The sequence below is a fragment of the Protopterus annectens genome, chromosome 2.part1 (genome assembly GCF_019279795.1).
Source record: "Protopterus annectens isolate FY-2018-M chromosome 2.part1, PAN1.0, whole genome shotgun sequence".
NCBI lineage: Eukaryota > Metazoa > Chordata > Ceratodontiformes > Protopteridae > Protopterus > Protopterus annectens.
In genome coordinates this window covers 1684918123-1684932970 of record NC_056729.1, presented here as the reverse complement: position 1 = coordinate 1684932970, position 14848 = coordinate 1684918123, and the positions used below count along the sequence as shown (strand labels likewise).

General features: G+C 43.7%; 1 protein-coding gene across 1 annotated transcript in view; it reads right to left on the bottom strand.

Moving 5' to 3' along the window:
• Window positions 1-14848, bottom strand: part of TMEM201 (transmembrane protein 201) — a 1168219-nt gene that overhangs the window by 962312 nt on the left and 191059 nt on the right. Inside the window, exon 5 of the mRNA XM_044063116.1 lies at window positions 4881-5260. Within this exon, the coding sequence (XP_043919051.1) occupies window positions 4881-5260 (380 nt within the window). The remainder of the gene's footprint in view (window positions 1-4880; window positions 5261-14848) is intronic.

The window sequence follows — 14848 nt, the reverse complement described above, 5'->3', positions numbered from 1 at the left end:
GCAGAGGATGAGAAAAGAGGGGAGGCTCTGTGTTGTAATGAGCAAAGATGGCAGAGGCATGGATTTTTATTGAAGAAAAAGATAGGCCCTTGTCAAGCATCTCAGTCAAATATTATAAAATCTGAGGAATACTGGGGCTTTGCTGCATCTGTTCCTTGTGCTTGGTTCCAAACACAGAATCTCTTCCATTTATCAGCATAAGATTTTCTAGTACTAGGCCTTCTGGCTTCCAAAATGACATCCATCACAGATTTACTGAGAGGTGTTTGAATAATTAGTTGATCAGCCATGCTGCAAGATTGAGTTTGGAGCAGTGTGTGCAGAATTTAATAGTTCTGCTGAGACAGTAGACTAGGTATTTGAGGAAAGTACCATGGAGGAAGCTGAGATATATTCCTTAGAAGTGGGTACCAGTGCTGGCTAGGCCAGTCCGGAGCAACTAGGATAATTTTTGTTTTTTCCTGTCTGACTTTTAGTAAGACCTTGGAGAGTAGAGGCAGAAGGGGAAAGGCATAGACCGATAGGTTTTTCCAGCTGAAGTATAGGGCATCCACTTTCCATGCTTTTTGTGATGAGCTCTTGTGCAGAATTTGTCCAACTGATAATTTTGGGGAGAGGCAAATAGCTCTATGTCTGGGCTCCCCCATTTCTGTGTTAATATGCTGAAGATTTGTGGCTACAGTTTCCATTCATGTGGGTCTGTAAGATTTCTGCTTGGGTCGTCTGTCAGAGTATTTTGCTTTCCTGGCAGGAATTGAGCTTGAAGATGTAATTAAGTCAACTCTGTGTTCCACAAAGCCATGGTTAGCCTACAAAGGGGGTAGGAATGTGTACCCCCCTGCTTGTTTATGTACCACATAACTGTGGTGTTGTCAGTCTTTATCAGTTGTCCTGGAAGTCCTTGAAGGCTGTTAAAGCATTCTGAACAGCTAGCATCTCTTTCTGGTTGATATGCAAATGCATTTGGGTTGGGCTCCATATGCCCTGAATGCATCTCCCTGCCAGGTGGGCCCCCCAAGCATAGTCTGATGCAGCTGTAGTTAGGGTTTGGGTGGCAGGGGGTAGAGTGAAGGACAGTCCCTTGTTTTGGTAACATGTCTTTGCCCACCAAAGAAACTCCTGTTGTAGGCAGGGAATGAGAGAAATCATTGCTTCCAGACTGACAATGTTGACTCCAAGGAAGTAGGTTATCAACTGAACTTGTTTGTCTGGCGTGAGGTAAGCCATCTGGGCAGTTGTATTCAAGCTTGCACCAAGGAATGTAATTATTTGAGAGGTTACCAGTTGTGATTTCTTTTCTTTTCATTTATGGTGTACCCTAGGCATATTAGAAACCTTTTTACAAATGCCAGATGTCGTAGAAGAGAGTGTCCTTGTCCTCTGCCTGGATTAGACAATCATCCAGATAAGGATAAATTTGAAAGCTTCTTTGCCTGCAAAATGCAATCACTGGTGCCAGGCATTCTGTAAAGACCCTGGCCGCAGTAGATATGCCAAAGGGCAGTGCCGAGAACTGGTAATGCAAATAGCCTGCTTTGAAGCAGAGGCATCTTCTGCAAGATTCCCTGATTGAGATATGCAGGTAAGCCCCTTAAGTCTAGAGTTGCCAACCAGGCATTCTTGCCTAGCATAGGCAGTAGCTGTTGTAGAGTCAGCATCTTGAATTTTGGAATGTCCAGTAAAGTATTTAGAATGGATAAGACCAGGATTGGATGCCATGATTTGTCTTTTCTGAGTACCAGGAAAAGTCTTGAATAAAAACCTTGTCCTTTTTCCTTTTCTGGTACTGGTTGAATAGGCCCTATAACCATAAGGGACATGACTTGTTTCTGGGCCTCTGTCCACTGATTTGAAGGCAGATCTGGCCATCTGTTTGGAGTTGGCAATGTGTGGAAATGAAATCTGTACCCCTGGGATACTATATTTAAGACCCACTTGTCCTGGGTAATGAGATGCCAATTTTGAACATAAAGTGCTAGTTTTCGTCCTAAAGGGGCTGCCAAAAGTTAAGTGCTTGGAAATGGCAGAGGAAAGTGATTGAGACTGTTTACCGCAGGATGGTGCTTTGCTACTTCCTGATTTGGAGGTGGATACACCCCATTGTTTTGTCCTGTAAGATCCCTGTGACAGGAACCTGGAGGAGACCCACACCACACCACACACCACACCACACACACACCACACCACACACACACCACACCACACACACACCACACCACACACACACACACCACACACACCACACACACACACACACACCACACACACCACACACACACACACACACACACACACACACACCACACACACACACACCACACACACACACACACACCACACACACACACACACACACACACACACACACACACACACACCACACACACACACACACACACACACACACACACACACACACACACACACACACACACACACACACACCACACACACCACACACACACACACCACACACACCACACACACACACACCACACACACACACACCACACACACCCCTCTTTTTGGGGTCAGGCTTCCTATTCACAAGCTCATCCCTTCCCTGGGACTCAATCGCAATTTGGATCAATGGATGAGGAATCGCAATTTCAAACTGAAGGTAGTGCCCATGTCCCTAATGTACAGGAGCAATCTGCAAAATTAATCAAAGCACAAGCAAAAACCCATGACAACCTCTTGCTCCGAGGGGCCATACATTGGGTAAAATTGAGTTATATTGGCTAGACTTGTAAGGGCTAAGTCTTTACACCAGTATCTCCTATAAACCTAGGAATGTAAATCCCACCTAGTTGAATACACACAGAATTATGACATGACAGAAAGCTTATCGGTTAGCTTCTGGTACAGGCTAGCTGAACAGTGTACAGCAGATGCACTCAATGCCAAACACCCTTATTTGAACTGTTATTTTATTCCTACACAAGATAAAACCACTTAGTTGAAATTCACTTGCGTTTGCACTTTGTTTCTCCTACCAGTACATTAGACATGCAGATATCAATCCTCTTACCTTAGACATTTTTATCAACTACTTCTCACACTAGACTGAGCTTCTTAGTCTTCTGTAGCCATTCTAGCTAAGAGGAGAGACTATAAATAAGCAAGAAGAGTATGGGTTAAACCCCAGTGTTCGAATAAAAGTTTAACTTGGGTTATTTGAAGACTGGTCTTAAATCATGGTATCTGTAGGGAGCACTCTTTCAACACTGCACTTGCCCGTTTAAGTACACGTCAGCAACATTCCATACATGGAGTAAAAATATGAATATGGCATATCAGGTAGTCTGAGCAGAGAGGAAAAAGTCACTGCTCTGCAGAACTCAACTTAACTGTACAACCCAAAAGGGTATGGGAATGGTGCAATGTTAACACCATGGTGAATAGTGTCTTGTGCTCAGATAAAAAAATAAACATAAAACTTGCATAAAATGATACTAAACTTTGATGCAGAGGTATAAATTCCTTACTACTGCCCAGAAAGTAGCATATGAATAGCAGCTCCCCAAAATCATGAGACTCACAATGGAGTCACAGAATTATAAAAAAAACACTATGAAAATACAGTAGAGCAATTAATGCTGAAAAATTGCTGCTCTCCTTTAATACTGTGTTTTACAGGAGGGGCAAACCTCCCTGCACCCCCTCTACTTACATATACTAACTCTGAGACTACATCGTAGAGGCAAGGGAATTCTCAGAGAGCAATCTCAGACATATCACAAGACTATAGCGAGAGTCCTGAAATAGTCTGAGCATAATGAGTCTCAATTACAAACTGTCAACCTCGGGTGTCTGTTGGAGCTGGTGTGGGGGAACGGAGGAGTGATAAAGCTCTGTCGACGCGCGTCTCTTTAGAAGGAACATCGCTATGTGATCACCCCAAATGAAAGTCCCCCGGTGGTGGCAACAAATCCCAGGGGAGAACTGGATTCAAAATGGCATGGCAGTCCAGAGAGGTGTGCACTCGCAGAAGCAAGTGAAATGCCCTTGCTGGTATCCATTTCATATGGAACCCATTTCATTCTGAACCCTGGAGTCAGTCACAAATGTCTCCAATCTGACGCTAGGAGGTTATTCACTCTTCATTTCTTGGCTCTTGCTCCTAGAAGGGCTACATGGACCACACCTTACCTGTGGAGTGGCAACAAATGGGCTACACGGGTGCAGAAAAGATGCAACGGGAAAAGTAAAATGATGCGTCACAGCACACGTTCTGCTGTGTTTAACTGCTGTTTTTATGATGCTATCCAGGATTAGTTTCATGCATTAATCTCAATGCTCATCAGGACACACTTCAAATCCGCATGACCATGAAGAAAGCAGGGCAACAATTGATTTGTTACATTACATACAGGTTCAGAACTGTCAGAACAGTGTACAAAGTGATGTAGGTTTGCAAAGGTATGACCCAATTAAGATGCGACACTAAACATCTGTAACGAGCAGTCACTGGCTGAATGGTCCAAGGTTGAACAAAACAGATAACTTGGAATGTTGTATGGAATTACCAGCTATACAAATACTCTCTCCATCTTCACACTGGAAAGGGAGGGTATGAAATGAGAGCAGGACCTGGTTTTTAACAAGGAAAAAAGCAAGTCAAGTTGCACCATTTTAGGAAAAGCAAAAGCAGTAAAGTACATCAACAGCCAGTTCTACACAGAGTTAATGTGGGGATGGCCAAGGGGGAGGGTTGAAGGAAAGCTGCAAAATCAAAATTGCATTATATTCTGTGTTCTCTCCCACAGAATAGTCAACTAAATGCACAGAGTAGCACAGTTTATGGAATAATTCCAGATTACACAGTAAAAATCAATACAACTGCTGGTTTAAAAAGGATTTCATCAAAAATGAATTACCTAATCCATCCACCCCAAAACACCGCCAGCAAACAGGTCAGGAATCCAACAGAGACTACCGCAATTTGATTGCTCTGTCCATACTGCCATGCAGCCTTCATGTTGTCAAAGGTACCCTCTGGTAGCAAAGTGAAGAGATCTGTCCAGTCACTGATGTTCTGGTTGGTACCTTTCTCCCTAAATGCAGTCTCTCCATTAGAAGCATTTCCAACAGAAGACCTGGTATTTTCTCCAGTAACATGGTCTTCAATGGCGACGGAAGAGAATGGGTCACGAGATCCATAAATAGCCAACACTACCAAGAAAAGGCAGACAAGGAAAGCCACCAAACGTAGAAACACTACTCGTGCAGGGGTTGAAATGGATGATGAATATGAAGTCTAGATAAGGGGAAGAAAAAAAAAAACATTTAAGAGCACAATTATGTTATACAAGCTAAGAATCATAGCTAGAACAAATCGCACTGTAACACTGCAGACAATTTTTTTACAACCGTTATCACTTACAGCTCTATGCGAGTGATATGAGAGAGTGGCAAGAACTCTGACCTTTTAACTGCCCTATTTTAAGGGAAATTTTCTAATTTCAGGCCTGATTTACCTCCTGCACATGTTGTCCCTATTACGAGGACTAAATTAACCTTCAACTCAATATTCTGAATCCCCTCATCACACGATTTTAGAAGCTTTAGAGCACACAGAAAATTACTCTATAAACATACTGGCGGCACCAATAATTGAACAGATACACACCTTACATCTGTGGTAGAATTTTGCAATGTAATTCATTGAAGTTTACGGACTGTACACGGTCTCTGATAATGTACTTGTATTTTTCCATCATTTTTCTCACTTTTCTCATAATGCGTTTCTAAATAGTATCCCACATTCCTCCTGGAAGCAGGAAGGGTTGTGTGGCATTTTGTACTGACATTTTATGCTAATTAGATGTCCTGACTTTTGGCTGGATATGCTTACTTTTCAATGGAGTTTGCACCCATTTTCAAACTCTGCAGACTGACAGGCATGCAAGAATCATCTGAAAATGGTGGCAAGAACTTGTGTGTTTGCCTAAACGTGTACATGGCATATGCAGTTTATGCCCCCTCCCCCAACTACTTGGCTATTAATTTCTGTGCTCTTACTTTAAAAATCATGTTTTAACACTTTTACTGAATCATTACTTAAGACAAAAGGCAGACAACCCTAGTTGCAAACACTATATATTGCATATATTTGTACATTAATTCAACATCACATAAAATAATTTCCTGCCTTCCCTTAAACCCAACACTTCCTCCAAACATTACCATGCGTGAACTGTTCCCACAATTTCCATTTTTTTCATGCAATTTGCTCCTAGAGTTTTCTAAAGATCCCACTTTTTTTATCTTTATTACTTCAAATATAGGTTGGTTTAAACTAATTTCCACGGTCTACCAATTGCTTTTTTTGGCAGTCAACATAATTAACTTCTACCCGAGGAAAAATTATTTGCATATGTATTTTTATACAGCAAGCAGATTCCAAACACTTCCAAGCAAAATCCTAAATCTTCCTAGACTTTACTGCATATTTGAGAGCCATATGTCCTCCCACGGTTACCCTTACTTCTCCAATCTTTTCCCAATTTTTTCTAACCTGCTCTGATTGACTCCTATAGTCATCATGCAGTATTTTATATGCCCTACTAATTATCTGTTTTTCAACAGCAGCTTATGTTCTAGATTTAATTAAAAAATCTATCCGAGCAGGTCTGTCACTTAGGATTCCCTATTCCTCTTTGCCTAAACTCTTGTATCAATCCCCAAACAGTAGTCTCTAGCCTGCAGTTCAAATGCCTTCTTGGCTTCGTCCCATTCGATTATCTTTCCCACTTTAGATATGTGCTTCCCAATACCTTGGTTCCTTTGCCAATTCTCTCCAGTAAATTCCAGTCCCTTCTTGCCCTTTTTCAATACCCCTGATTGCAGTCATCCCTAATGACAAAATCTTTCTTCATCATCATGTTGGCTTAGTTCTTAGGAACACTTTCTGCTTATAGGTTCATAGGAAAGTACTAGGCTAGCTGCTTTTGCTGGACATTTTAAGCCTATCCAAATTTCCCTTTTTGTGCCCAAAATAACCCATCCCATTTAGCTAGAGAGAGTGACCTTACCTATACCATGGTTGAAAATTATATACTACTCATAATAACTATGATCATGACAGATTATTCGAAGGGACTCATGCATGGGAAACAGCTTTTAAGCAGATGCCTCTTGTCCATTACTCGTACGGGGACAGTCCTTGGGCAAATTTTCTGTCCCCCATCCGTAGATCTAAGCAGTGTTTGAATATGGACAGGGAACTTGTTTTACGTAAATGGGAGGTCTGTTCCAGAAGTGGTACCTTTTACAATATACCTGTCCCTCAAAACTGTTCCGTTGAAGTTGCAGAAGAGGTATAGATGCCTAGACAGTATTTTCTGATGCCATCTGACCTGGTGTGTAGTAAAGCCATCAGTGATTGGGTCGGAGGCCAACTGTATACCAGACACAGGTCATCTTTTAGCAGTCTGTACGATACCAAGTAGAGCGGGTCTGTCCAAGGACATGTTTAGGCCTTGTATTCTTTTGGGAAGGCATTTATGTGGGTGTTGTAGTTGCTGGATGTGTCTGAACAAATACACGTCAAAGGGTGCATTACATTCAATGATGGTCTCCCTTTACTCATGACTCATTAAGCAGAAGACATAGTTATATCTAGATACAATTCCTTTGTTAAGCTATGCAATATAGGACTTACTTGAAACAATGGACACATGTTGGTCAAAGTCAGGTTCCTATCCACGTAAATTCCCACAAACCCAAACAAATGGGTCAACTCAGGGATGCACTGTCAATGTGGTAGTTCCCTAGGGTAGAGGACTTCCCAAAGGTTACAATAAAGCATTTTTGACATTTAGTTTCAGTCCAAGATTTTGGCACCAGTTATTTGGGACATACCTTCCTGCAGGACAGCAAATTTAATTGGGGATTCAATTACTGCTCCTATACTGCAGCCATTTGCAAACTTCAGCCAGAGCCCTTTGGTATTAGCTTTTATTCATAAAAAGATGATGCCAAAAAGGAGAGGTTGAAGTGCAGAACCCAGGACTCCACTGGCGACTAGTCTCTAGGGGATAACATCCCCTATTCTGATTATCTGCATCCAATCTGTGAGCCAGTTGACAATCCATCAGGTGATGTAGGGGTTTATTTCCAGATGCCTGATTGGCTCAAAACAACAAGTAGTACACTGAACTATGCCTATGTTAGTCATAACAGATTATGTGTGCTACCAGGTAGAAAGCTGCTTCTTGGAAACATGCCAGAACTAACACACAAACTGACACTTCTTGGAAACATGCCAGAACTAACGCACAAAAACTGACAGAAGAACCCATGCCCAAGCTGTTATGATCAAAAAAGTACAGTTGTGTACACTTACCATAAATGTAGATGTTAGACTGTATTCACTGTTGTAGTCCTAACCAATAGGTTATCTGGCTCCCGGTAGCCCTCTATCGGCCAGAATACCAAAGGTAAGCGATGACGTCAGCTGTCGTCGATTGTAAAGGACGTCAGGGTGTTAGATATAAAAAGGAGGCAGCCGACGTCACTTCCGCAGTCTTTCTTGCCATAACAGTCAGGAGTCCCCAGAAAACAAGGCTTAAACCAAATTTAGCCTGTATCTTAGGAAAGGAGAAAAGGGGGAGGGAAAACAGGACTGCAACAGTGAATACACTTCAACATCTACATTTATGGTAAGTGTACACAACTGTATTATCTTCGTGTTTCACTGTTGCAGTCCTAACTAATGGGTTGATTACCACAGCGCAGAGAAAAGGGAGGAGGAACCAACAGAATCAAGGATTGGAGATAATGCCCTGCAGAACAGCAGTGGCAAACCCTGCCCCGGCTCTTGAAAACAAAGGCAAATTATACTTTGTGAAAGTGTAAACAGAAGACCATGTGGCAACCTCCAAAATGTCTTTAGTAGGGACACCCCTTAAGGCTGCAGAAGTGGAAGCTGCTCTAGTTGAGTGGGTCCTAACCCCTTGAGGAGGAACCTTGTCATGAAAGGAATAAAGCAATACAATGAGCAATCCATTTAGAAATAACCTTGCCCTGGGCTCCAGGGGCAAAGCTGACAATAACTGAGCTGATTTCCGAAGGTCTTTAGTCCTGTCCAGGTAAAACCTGAGCTGCCTATGCACATCAAGAGAATGTAGGATCCTTTCACCTCTATTTCGAGGATTAGAAAAGAAGGTAGGAAGGTGGATGGACTGATTAACTGTCAGGCTAGAAACCACCTTAGGCATAAAGGAGGTGTTGGTTCTGAGAGAGACCCGATCTGCATGGAAAATAAGAAAAGGCTCCACAGCCAAAGCTTGCAACTCCGAAACCCTCTTTGCTGAAGTTATAGCCAAAAGGAAGGCAGTCTTCCACAAGAGAAACTTTAAATCTGCAGTGGCAGCTAGCTCAAAAGGAAAGTACAGTTTTGTACCTACCATAAATGTAGATGTTAGAGTGCTAATACAGCTGCAGTCATAACAGATGGGTTATCCTGCCGTCAGGCGGGTCCTCGGTCGGCCGAATTCCAAAGTCTAGGCCCGGCGTCGGTTGTAGTCGCTTCTTCCCCGACGTCAGTGCGACAGGGGTATAAAAGAACCAGCCGACGCCATTTTCTTCAGTTTTTCTTGCCCCAGATGTCAGGTGCCCCCAGAAGGAAGGCAATACATAAATTTGTGTAATAAAACAATGCAAAATAATCAAAATACCGTAGTTGCAAGCAAATACACCATAAATGAATACCCCAATCAGGATGTATGAGGAGGTGTTAGCCAATAGGCCTGTCCCAAGAGGGGAAGGAGGGAGGGAAACCTGGACTGCAGCTATATTAGCACTCGAACATCTACATTTATGGTAGGTACAAAACTGTACTATGTTCATCGTGCATACAGCTGCAGTCATAACAGATGGGTAGAATCCCAAAGCTAAGAAAGGGGTGGTAGGCACTAGGTGGAACTAGGAGGAGCCAGGATGCCCTGCAAGACTGCAGTGGCAAAACCTGCTCTAGTTTTGGAGTATAATGGTAGGTGGTAGTGCTTGGAGAAGGTATGCACAGAACAAGTGGCTGCTTCCAAGATATCGTTGGTAGGAACTCCTCTGAGGAAAGCTGCAGAGGTAGCTATGGCCCTTGTGGAGTGAGATCTGATGCCTGCAGGTACAGTTTTACCATGAAGAGAGTAACAAACGTATGCAGTGGGCTATCCATTTTGAAATGGTCTGTTTGGAAATTGGCTTCCCTTGAGCTCCTATAGCATAGGACACAAAGAGCTGTTCTGATTTTCTGAAAGGCTTTGTTCTGTCCAAATAATAGCGCAGCTGTCTGTGAATGTCCAAGGAATGTAGTAGTCTCTCCCCTTTGTTTTGAGGATTAGGGTAAAAGGTAGGTAAGTGTATAGCCTGATTCAAAGCTACCCTGGATACCACCTTTGGCATAAAGGACGGGTTGGTTCGTAAGGAAACTCTGTCCCGATGGAAGATAAAAGGCTGCACAGCCATGAGGGCTTGTAGTTCCGATACCCTACGAGCAGAGGTGATAGCCAGAAGGAAAGCCGTTTTCCAGGACAAATATTGCAAATCTGTTGAGGCAGCTGGCTCAAAAGGAGGAAAGGTCAGCTTTTCTAGAATGAAATTGAGGTCCCACGTAGGTATTGGTTGTTTCCTTGGGGGTTTTATATTCTTAGCCCCTCTGAGGAACTGTCTTAAGAGGGGGTGAGAATAAGGGTGGATCAGTGTTGTATTCTGCAGAAATGGCTGAGGCATGGATTTTGGAGGAGAATGAAAGTCCACTGATTAGCAGCTCAGCTAGATACTGTAATATTGGAGGTAAATTCAGTTTTCCAGAATTCTGGCCCTTTTTCTCATTCCAGGCACAAAACAGTTTCCATTTTGCGGAGTAAGCTTTTCTCGTAGACGGCGTAAGCTTTTCTCGTAGACGGCCTTCTGGCCTCCAAAATGACACCCTGCACCTCCTTGGAGAGTAGGGTCTGTTGTGATGTTAAGGAATCTTCCATGCGGCCAGATTGAGTGTTTTCAGCTGACTGAAGAGTTTTGAAGCTGTGCTAAGTCAGAAGAGGCATTAGAGGTAGGGTCCATGGAGGGGAATGCGTCAGGCTCCTCAGGAGTGGGTACCAGTGCTGTCTTGGCCAGTCTGGAGCAATGAGAATCCTCTTTGGTCTGTCTGCTCTGGTTTTTAATAGAACTTTGGGCAGCAGAGGAAGAGGTGGAAAGGCATACACTGTCATGGTTGTCCAACTGAAAGAGAGCGTCCACTCTCCAGGCCTTTGGATGAAAAGTCCTTGAGCAGAATTTTGTCAATTGGTGATTTTTGTGGGAGGCAAAGAGATCTATGTCTGGCCTTCCCCATGCTTGAATTATCTCTGTAAAAACTTGAGGATGCAGCTTCCTTTCGTGTGGATCGGTCATATTTCTGCTTAGGTTGTCTGCCAGCGTGTTTTCCTTGTCTGGCAAGTACTGTGCTTGAAGTTAGACTTGTAATTCCAGAGCCATGTTCCAAAGTGACATGGCCAGCCTGCATAGGGGGTATGAATGAGTTCCTCCCTGTTTATGTACCACATTACTGTGGTGTTGTCTGTCCTTATCAATAGCTGACCTGGATGCAGAAGGTCTTTGAAAGCTATAATAGCATTTATTACTGCTAGCATTTCCTTTTGATTGATGTGAAGGTGCGTTTCTTTTTGGGACCATTTGCCCTGAATGCACCGATCTGTCATGTGCGCCCCCCAGGCGTAGTCAGAGGCATCTGTTGTGATGACTTGATTTGCTTGAGGCTTGCAGAATGGGAGACCTGTGTTTGTTTGGCATGCTTGAGACCACCAGAGAAATTCCTTTTGAAGACATGGAATTAGTGGTATTATTGTTTCCAAACTGTGGCTGTGTTGAGACCATAGGTTTTTCAGGTACCATTGAAGTTTCCTCATATGCAGCTTTGCACATGGGATTAGTAGGATGCAAGATGCCATGAATCCCAGAGCCTGCAAGATTTTCCTTTCAGTCAGCCTGGTGAAATTTGCTAGTGTTCTGAAGTATTGAGTTAGTTGTCCCTGCTTCTCTGGCGTGAGGTAGGCCCATCTGGGTGTTTGTGTCCAAGTTGGCACCCAGGAAAATTATTTTCTGAGAGGGTATTAGCCTTGATTTCTTTTTGTTGACTGTGTATCCCAGAGATTCAACATTATTACAAAAGCCAGATAAGTATGCGCTTGCTGTCCGCTTGGATCAGGCAGTCGTCCAAATATGGGTATATTTGTATCCCTTGAAGTCTGCAGTAGGCGATTACTGATGCCAGGCATTTCGTGAATACGCTGGGCACAGTAGATAAGCCAAAGGGCAATGCAGAGAATTGATAATGGGTTGAACCTGCAAGAAATGTGAGGTATCTTCTGCAATTTTGTCTGAGTGGGACATGCAGGTATGCCTCCTTGAGGTCCAATGTTACCAGCCAAGACTCCTTGCCCAGCATGGGAAGAAGCTGCTGTAATGTGAGCATCTTGAATTTTGGGGGGGGGGGGGGGGGCAGAGGGAATGGACTCCTCTGCATCAGAATCTTCAAAAGGAGAGTAAGAATGTTCTTGTTCAGAGTGCTCTGAAATAATGGAGGCCTGGTCAGAGGAGGGGGATTCTTCCTCCACTCTGGGCCTTTTGTCTGGGGGGGGGGGGGTAATTAAATCCTCAGCCATTTTAAGCATCGGTTTTTTAGGCATGGGGGCTGGAAAAGGGCCATGTGTAGCTTGTCTCTTAGAATGCATGGCTGCTTTAGACTTAGTGAAAGCCTTGATGGAAAAGAAAGAGGAAGGTCTGAAGACACCTTGAGAGGAGGCAGACCTGTCTACATTTTGAGATTCACCACCAAGAGTGGCTTCGGTATCTGTAGTCTGGGTGTGGGCCGAGGAGCCTGCGACCTCGGGCACAGAAGACACCGCCAATGAAGTGCCGTCGGTAGGCAGGGGCTGCGTAGGCGCCTCACTGAGAACCGGACCACCTGTAGTCTGCTTTGGTGTGGTGTCGGTAGAGGCCGCGGACCTAGTGTGTCGGTCCTTATCTTTGGGTTTTTTTAGACAAAACTGGAGTCTTGAGTATCCAACGACATAATATAGTTAAATTTTTTGCCAAAATAGTGCTGGGCGAACTCCGCCCGACGCTTAATGGTGCGTTTGTTGAATGTAGCACAAAAACGACAGACCGAGACGTCGTGGTCTGGGCCTAAGCAAGGAATGCAGAAGGAATGAAAATCCTTATGCGGTATTTCCTTCCCACATGAAATACAATTATTAACTTTGTCTGACATCGGTCTGAGGCAAGAAAAGTTTCCCCAACGGGGTCTGAGGCAAGAAAAGTTTCTCCAACGGGGTACTTGGCTTTCAAGAAGACTTCGGTTGCAAAATTTTCGTAATTTCAGGAGCTGGCCGACCGGCGCTTTAACTGCTTCTGCTTCGGGCACTGCGTGGCAAGAAAGACTGAAGAAAATGTTGTCGGCTGGTTCTTTTAAGTAGCGTTTTAAAATTAAGAAGGGCCAAGTTAAGATTTAGGAAGAAATTAATATTATCATTATATTTATTACTATTATTATTCATTACATTACAGAATTGTTGTATTGTACTATTTCATTATTTTATCATTTCATTGTATCAATGTTTTTCCATTTTTTTACACATTAACAGCAATATATTTGTTAAATCTATGCAAACGGTTTTATGATGTCAGGGAAGAAGAGACGACAACCGACGCCGGACCTAGACTTTGGAATTCGGCCGACCGAGAACCTGCCTGACGGCAGGATAACCCATCTGTTATGACTGCAGCTGTATGCACGAACATCAGCGAGTTTCTCTAGAACAAAATTAAGATCCCACGCTGGAGTAGGCGCCCTTCTGGGAGGTTTTAAGTTGCAAGCACCTCTGAGAAACATTTTCAGAGGATGAGAAAAAATGGGTTGTTCAAAAGAAAAATGAGCAGAAATGGCTGAAGCATGGACCTTGACAGAGGAAAAAGAAAAGACCACCCTGAAGCAAATCAGCCAGGTATTCCAGGATCAGAGGAAGGGTAGACGGAGAAGAAGATTCCCCTCTAGCGTGCAGCCAATGAGAGAATCTTTCCCATTTGCCAGCATAAGACTTCCTAGTGCTAGGCCTCCTGGCCTCCCTCAGCACATCAACCACCTGCTGGGAAAGGGAAGAAGAAAAGGAAAGAGTCATACGAGCCAAGCTGCCAAATGTAGAGACTGAAGATTAGGATGTAGAATGTTCCCCCTTCCTGAACCAAAAGATCTGGCTTCAAAGGAAGATGCCGAGGAGGAAATTGGGTGAGACTGCGAAGCAGTGGATACCAATGCTGTCTGGGCCAGTCTGGAGTTATGATAATAGCCCTTGGTCATTCAGCAATAAAAGAGGTAGAAGACAGTTGTCTGGGGAGGAGAAAAGATCCTCCTGAGGTGTGCTCCAACGTTGAACGAGGCTGTAAAAAACTGCTCTGTTCAGCTGCCACTCGTGAGGATCGGTCTGTCTGCTCAACTGGTCTGCCAAAACATTGAGCCTTCCTGGAAGAAACTGAGCTAAGAGATGCAGGCTCAGGGATGCTGTTACGAACCAAATACTCATGCTCTGTCTGCACAGGAGGCAAGAACGGGTCTCTTCCTGCTTGCTGATGTACCACATGACTGTGGTGTTGTTTGTCCTGACAAGCAGGGTCCCTGGAGAAAGAAGATACTTGAAAGCTAGTAAGGCCTGCTGGACTGCTATCAACTCCTTTAAATTTATGTGCAGGTGCATCTGCTGGGCATTCCAACTTCCCTGTATGCATCTGCCATCCAGGAGAGCTCAAGCGTAGTCCGATGCGTCTGTGGTAAGAACTTGAGTGGTCA